General features: G+C 40.6%; 1 protein-coding gene across 1 annotated transcript in view; it reads right to left on the bottom strand.

The window, feature by feature from the left end:
• The window catches only part of LOC104286932, a 9,844-nt gene extending 2,661 nt beyond the window's left edge, over nt 1–7,183 (bottom strand). Inside the window, exons 1-2 of the mRNA XM_009885577.1 lie at nt 7,016–7,183; nt 473–749 (exon numbers count right to left, since the gene is read on the bottom strand). Of these exons, the coding sequence (XP_009883879.1) occupies nt 473–749; nt 7,016–7,183 (445 nt within the window). The remainder of the gene's footprint in view (nt 1–472; nt 750–7,015) is intronic.
• Between the last annotated feature and the right edge of the window lie 470 nt (nt 7,184–7,653).

Raw genomic sequence — 7,653 nt, 5'->3', positions numbered from 1 at the left:
TGCCCGGGGCGGGGAGGGGGGGTGCCCCCTCTTCCCGGGCGAGGGTCCGTCCCGCAGCCGCGGGGGTGGGAGTGTGTGGCGCCTCCCGTTGGGGACCGACCCACACGAGTGGGTGGAAACACGGTGGGGAGAGGGGGGGATAAGGGGCGACCGGGAAGGCAGAAGGGGCGATTTAAAAGTGAACGGGGAGCGATTAAAAATTAGTAACATTAATGAGAAGGGACAGTCAAAATAAATAGCGGGGCTATAGAATTAGCCCAGGAAAAACATTTTGAGCGGAGCCTGATTGCGCGATAACGCAGACACAATAAATCAAGCCTCGGGCGCAGTAAAAAAACAAAGTCTGAGCGATCCGTTACCGGGTTTGCAGCCAAGAAAATTAAGGGCTTAATCTTCAGCGATAATTGGAAGTCCCGGGAAGGGGCGATTTAGTGGCGGGAGGGCCCAGGCTGGACCCGGCGGGGGCGGGCACCTGCCCCCGATCCCCCCCGGCCGGGACCCGCGTCCTTCCCGCGGGGCTGCCGCAGCCCCCGCCGCGAGTCAGCGCTGAGAAACCGCCCCGCGGCTAAAACCTCCTGGAAATTCACTCCGGCAGCCTCCAGCAAGCAGTTCTTGAGCGATTCCTTAAACTTGGACTGAAAACACCCTCGCTGACACCGTGGCGTGACACGGGAGAACCCATCCCGGACTCCCCGGGGAGGGGGCGAGTTGCCTGCCAGCCCCGGTTGCCCTGCGGCTCCTCTTTCAGTCTGTAGTTGCCAAACGTGCTCTGACTGGGTCCAGCGCACAAGTCTGGGGATCGGCTCTCCCGTAACTCACGGAGGTGTCCTCGGTCTGCCTGCCCGAGGAGTGTCTACTCCAAAAGCACTTTTAACGAGACTATGGGACCCTCAGCAGTGTCAACATGCATAGATCAATGATGGACAGAGGACTTCACAGTAGGTGTCCAGAGACTTCCCAGGCACCCTAAATTACCGGATCATGAGCACTGTGCTCTTCTTCTCTAATGTAATTAATAACACAAAATGGTGTAATTTTTTTTTTACTTTCCCATTGTACATTCGCTGTGTTCAGCCTCAGTGCAGGAAAGCCAGTGGAAGTGGAACAGAAGTGGTGGAACCCCATTAAGGTCTTTTGAAAACTCCAAATTTAGCTTTCTGCAAAGTGCAGTTTGAGAGATTGCATGGTGAGATTTGTGAGCAGGGTTTGGAGACACCGCCGTGGCTGCTAGCAGTTCCCAAAGAAGAGGTGCTTTAGAGATATTAAAAAAAAAAAAAAAAAAAGACAATAGATATAAGGACAGTTGCTCTTTGCCCCATCAAGACTTTCTCCCACCAGAAGACTGCCCCTCCATAGTAACCACAAAGAGATCCAGTGATTATATTCTTGTATCAATCCACTATTTAAGTCCAAAGCCATAACAAGCTGCGGCAGCTGTTTCTTCTTCTTCTTTCCCAGCTAAATGTCTGAGATTACTTTCCTGCCTTACCTTCCACAGTATATTTCAAATCTGAGCAATGCCAGATTTCCAGTGTGATTTAGGTAAGCCAAAGTTCTACCAGAGACAAAATGATGTTTTTCCAGGTACACTTTATTCCCTTCGCGTCAAATTATTTTCTGGTTTTACAGTTCCAATTCAGCATGAGCATTCATGGTAATTCTTTCCAATTTGTTCATTTTCTCCCGTTCCCACTTCTGTGTTAGGACGTAACAAGTAGGTTTGTCTGCCGGAACGGTGAACTGTGGCTATCGGTACTGCTGACGGACCAGCAGAAATGTCGCCTGTCACAGTAAAACACCTACAGCACAAAGCCACACATGGGCTGTGTCTGGTCAGGTCCCACTGGTTCCAGCTGTAGCTTGGGAGGAAATCAAAGGCGAGACACAGCCATGGGAGAGTCAAAATAGGCTGAAATTCAGAACTTCTGCTTCGGGGGGAAAACTCATCATTTCATAGTGGGAGTGCACTCCAAACCCAAACAAAAATTTTGATAATTTCCAATTAAATACTTTTTTCCTTGCTTCAGAAGGCATGTTGGTAGTGTATTGTAGGACTACAGCATATTCTGCAGTGAAGTTAAATACGTTATATTAAAGTGCAGCAAAAGACTTTTTATTGTATTTCCTAAATTACTAAAGGTAGAGCTGCTTCTTAATACTGGTATACTAGAACACAGCAGTGCTTCTCTAGTATGCTGTAAGAAAGATTTTAACATTGAAAAAGCAAATAGGACAAACATTTTTAATTTCATCTCTCCTTCCAAATTTGCTGATCAAAATAGTTTAGCTTCCGAAAATGTTGTCTTAATCAAGATTGTATTTTAAATTACAAAATCTTTTGATGAACATTTTCATTAACAACCCTAAAACAATAAAAAAGGGTGGTTTTTTGCTTTCTGGCCCCCTTTAAAATGGTCCTCTCTCTAGATTTTTCCATCCAGTCATAAATCCAAATTTTTAAAAATAAATGTGGTTGGTTATTTTTTTTCATAAAATCACAAAATTCTGAGGCAAGTTGCAAAAAGGAAGCTTAAGTGAGTTTAATATTCCATTCTGTCAGCTCGCACCAACAAGCAGACATCCACTTTTCTCAGTAATAAACACTTTAAAAATAGATCTAAGATACCTATCAGAAGGGCTCCATTCTAGTGTGTGTGTACGTGTGTGTGTACGTAAGTGTTAGAGCATAATATTAAGACTTAGTCTTACATTATTTTAAAAAGACTAAAGTCTTTTTAAAGACTTGGCTACTGAGATCCTACTGTAATTCCATTTCACACCCACAGATATTTAAGGAAATACTTCAAACCCATTCCGTTCTAGATGACAAGAGAGGTGTCCCATTTGGAAGGTCAGCTCAGCCGCTCTCACTTGAGGAGAAGAGGAAGGAAAACCGGGGTGAAGGATGAGAACCCGAAGGGACCTGGCTTACAGTTTTCCCTCGCTGGCAGCTGCGTGAGAAGTGCGGTGTGGCAGCCAACGTGAGCGAGCGGCGCGGGAGCCCAGCAGGGTAAGGACTGACTTTGCTGGAGTGGGAGAAGTGTGAGGATTTATGCCTGAAATGACAGCGTGAATGATGGCACTCAAGGGGAATCGCAGACTTAAAATGCAGGGGGTTACAGCGGGCCGGAGAATGGGACTGAACATACACGTATGCGGCTGGGATGTAGCCAAGCTGTTACAGAATGTAAAAAGTGAGAGGGAGAATAGATCCAGAGAGAGCAAGACCTGCTTTGCTGTTTCACCAATGGAAGAATTTGATAGGGGTTTGCCATGAGCTGCTTGGCTGCAGGAATCTCTGTGTGAAACGCTCTCCAGGGAGTAATTCATTCGGGTCTTAAATATTTTACGTAATGTACAATACAATCTTAAAGCTGGAAATATTCAGAACCTGTGAAAAGTAAGTCACACTGTAGATGGCTTACTGGCATAACACACATTGAGAAATCCTAAAAATCCACCAAATGTTTTTAAGTGGGTGCGTGGAAGGCAGAGGAAGAGTAAGGGTGGAACGGCTTCCCCAGGTAATGCCATGCCATAGAGATCGGGAGGTGACTTTCCCATGCTCTGCACTGAGGCAGTAATCCAGCAGCTGCCGCTTCAAACATTCACCAAAAGTATTGACATTCTTCTCTGGGAATCGTCTAAAGAAGATGCAGCTTTTTTAATGTATGTTTTTCTGCGTTCTGCCTGAATATCGTTGATGACGACAGCTAAAACAATAAGCATCAAGCCCAGTTAATACTAATTTTGGCAATGGACCAGTAATGACAGCTACCCATCAGAGCTCTATTTGTTGTTTTGTATTTTCTTATTCTGATGGCAATTCACTCACTAGCTTTAGCAGAAGCAAGTGGCACCTCAAGGTTATAGTAACACTCACTTACTTCCTTAGTTTTGAAAATCTGAAGATAAGGGTCTTGTTATTCAAGGGGAGAAGGCATGCAGGAGTTAAATTTATTTGAACTGTGTTTATCAAAGGGCAATAAAATATAAACAATAGCAAAATACACAAAACATTGAATGCAAAAAGACAGATCCTGATTTCCTTATTCAGGAAAAACTCCTTTCTTACCTCAGAGAGAATCTCAAGTGTAAGACGTTGAGCTGACGTTCATCAGAGAAACACCATTAGGAAAGGTTTTATTCAAGGGCCAATTTGCAATCTGGGCTTTCCTTTCCTTATCTGTACATTTGGAATTTTCCTATATCAGAAGTCTTGAGCATTCATTTAATTACTCTAACTAATGAAAAGCCGCCAAACTCAAGTCCCAGTTACTTAAAGCAGAATTTGAAGTAAAATTAATGTGTAATACTCCCAATCCAAAAATTAATAAGCACAGGTATCATTAATCTTCTAGTGCCTTCTTTCGTAACTATTCCACATTATTCACCAGAACTTGGAAAAATCCAAATGATGGAAATTACTTTTTAGGACTATCAATCCAAAAATCTTGAAGTAAGACACTGTAAGCATGCCTCTGCATCATTGCTGAGTATCATATATGGAAAGCAGCAGTAACTCAGGTATTCATGTCACAAACTAGGTAAGACATGGGTTAAAAACAACTCCTTCAGGAAGTTTAAGAAGTAGGTGACCAGTTTAACCTACCACGTGCTGGTGTTTTTACATGCTTTTAATACAAAGCATTGCTTCCAAAGAAATAGGCAGTCACCTTTTTTTTCTGAATGCTCTTAAAAGGCAGTGTTAAGTTCAACATACTTCATTCTGTCTGGTTTTGAGATTACAAAGACACAGATAACATATCCAAAGAGATGCCAATATCTTTCTTTGTAAGATTTGAGAAAAAAAAATAATCCAGTAATGGCCAAATCTTCACATCCTGTAACTTCTGGCTTTTAGAATTCAACTTACTTCTGCCGTTACTTCAGATTCCTCCTCAACCTACATCAGAGAGATCAGAGAACACAGATGAGGTCTTCATGTCAGAACCACACCGAAGCCCCTATCGCTTCTGTCTTCATTAGTGCTTCCCAGGACCACACAACATTTTTACAAAATTTATAATCTGTGTTACCAAAAGCTGCAGATGAAAAAAAAAAAAAATCACTACCTGTTGTGAAGATATCAACTGATGCAATGAAAGCCCTTTTTTTTCCCCACAGTGCCAAACCTGAGGGCAGACTAATCTGAAGTGACATAATCATGAGAATCTGGGGTATTATATATACTCTTATTATTAAACTGACCGGCTTTTGCCACACACAAAAATTTTGGCTGTATAAATTTGAATCAAATACTGATAATTTTCAAGTACCACAAGAAACAAAATCTTAGTAATAATCAAAGCAATTTATCATACAAATGAAATCAGATAAGACTCAGTCTTTTATTCCAAAACATTTTACTACAAACTGCGTAACTGATTATACTCAACTTTACTGGACATGTAATTAGTGATTACTACGACAGTCTAATATATTAACTCTCCAAGAAAGGAAGATCTTACTGCTCCAAATCTCTTTTTGAATTAAAGTATTAGTCTATTACACGGATCATTGCACAGCTGGCTCTGATTTATCTTGGTTTTGATGCAGCAATTAATTCTGCTCAGAATTAAGAGAACAGAAAGATGTAGTCAGTCATTTCTGCAGTCTGTGGTTACAGTGCTATCCGATTGAAGAACTAAGGTTCAAATACGTATTTTTTTAGCAGTGAACTCCTAGAATCCTTCAAGGCCACTTAACTTAAAATAAAACCACTTTTTTTTTTTTCTCCTAGCAAAGTAAAATCTATTGTTTACAGTCACAATATATAACAATTATCATTTAGTGACTGTAAATAAGCAGGTGCATATATTAATTGGTTCCTCTCAGAGCTCTGTTAGTCTGGATAGCTACTTTGCACAATACACCGAGATTAAAAAGCATAAGAAAAACGAGAGCCTTTCAGATCCCTTATTTTTATCAATTTTTATCAATTACACTCTGAATTACAATCACAAACTCTCCCATATTAACAGATCATGTGTCTAAATAATGCATCCTGAAAAATCAATCAGCACATCTTGAACACTGACTCAATTTTTTTGGCTATTTTTTTTTTTTGTTTTCTGCCCCAATCTCAGAACTTTTGGATTGTGTCGCTTTTATAGCTATATCACAGGCAGTTCTATGCATTGCTTTATATCTGCATAGATATGGGAGTATGCCTACAGAATGTGTTATAGGATACAGGAAGACAAATATCAAAACAGTGTTTATATTCTTGCAGTAAATTAGTTTATTGGAACTGACTTCAACTGAATAGCTTATAAGGTTATACTGAAGTTATTACAGAATTTATTTATATAACCCTATTCAAGTAGCAGTCTTTTTTTTTTAACCTAAAATTAGTTTTTAAATCTCCCATCCAGGTATCTGTTTTAAAAACCTGAAACCACAGCATTATTTCTTTACTTTGTTAATTTGATTCATACTTTGTGTATATAAAAGTGATTTTTACAGTTTTGTAAAGTAGTTACACAATCAAAAATGTGCAATGCTAATGCAGATGATTAGATGAAGCACAGTTCTGATGTTATGAAATTTTGAGTTTTTATCTCAACAGTAGTCTGTAAAACTACTGACAACAAAGATGCAAGGATAGGAAAAAAGTAAACCCTGCATACTGTCTATCTGTTTCACTAATCTAGGAGCTATTAAAGTGAACCCATAACACCTGAAAAATACATACGCAAAGACTGGAGTTTACTTTATGTTTATTTTAACCTCCTAAAGCAGTGCTTCATTGCTGATACAATTTTGATGGAGCCATTTACAAGATGCAACTCGCTCTGAAGTTACTGAATAGCCCTCTCTGTAGATGCATTCTGTTTAAAATGTTACTGACCTATGTTTGGACTCGATGATCGTAAGTGTCTTTTCCTACTTAAATGATTCTAAATATTAATGTATTTTATGTAGAAGGTTTCAAACAGTCTGGGTTTCAACGTTCTTGAAAGTGTATTACAGCCTGCGGACCCAGATGTGCCCTGGTAATTTTTTGACCTACTACTGGCTGACAAGTTGCATGTGCCATTTGGTCTTCTAAGCTCTGGGAAACAGCACGTATCTCCTGGAAGAGGCAGCAGAGTAATGCAAGCAAATGTGCTCCTGACAGCTTGCCAATCAGCGGGCATATATCTCCCGACAAGAATGTGTCTATATGGTATCTGGTCATCCGGACATGTAGGAGTCCGTGTGGTCTAGCTGGCAACCTGCTCATCGGGAGACGTGCACTCTCTCTGAGTGATTTGAAAAAAGCATTTATTCTTTTCAAGGGCACAGGGGGTCTAGTAGTGCCTGTGCTCTGTTACTGTATTTTAGGGCCTTTCTCTTTCCCAGTTTTGGGCACAGCCAGCAGCACAGAGAACTGTGGGAGTAGGGAGGCATGGACATAGGAAAGAAAGGATAATTTCCAAATCAGTAGCCTCCAAGTAAATAGCAGAATTCATGGCCAAAAAGGGATGCCTTTTATCACTATCTGTGGGATGTTGAATGATGTGGCAGTGTAAAGTACTACAGATTAAGCATATATTAAAACGACTTTTTTTTTTTTTAATTATTACTACTGAAATTTAAGTTTAGAGAGAAGAGAATGCTGTTTGTACATAATCTTGCAAGTTTGTAATGAGAGTTATATTTTTCCTT

The sequence above is a fragment of the Charadrius vociferus genome, unplaced genomic scaffold (genome assembly GCF_000708025.1).
Source record: "Charadrius vociferus isolate BGI_N301 unplaced genomic scaffold, ASM70802v2 scaffold835, whole genome shotgun sequence".
NCBI lineage: Eukaryota > Metazoa > Chordata > Aves > Charadriiformes > Charadriidae > Charadrius > Charadrius vociferus.
Note: the sequence above shows the minus strand (reverse complement) of the source record. Positions and strands in the feature narration are given on the sequence as shown.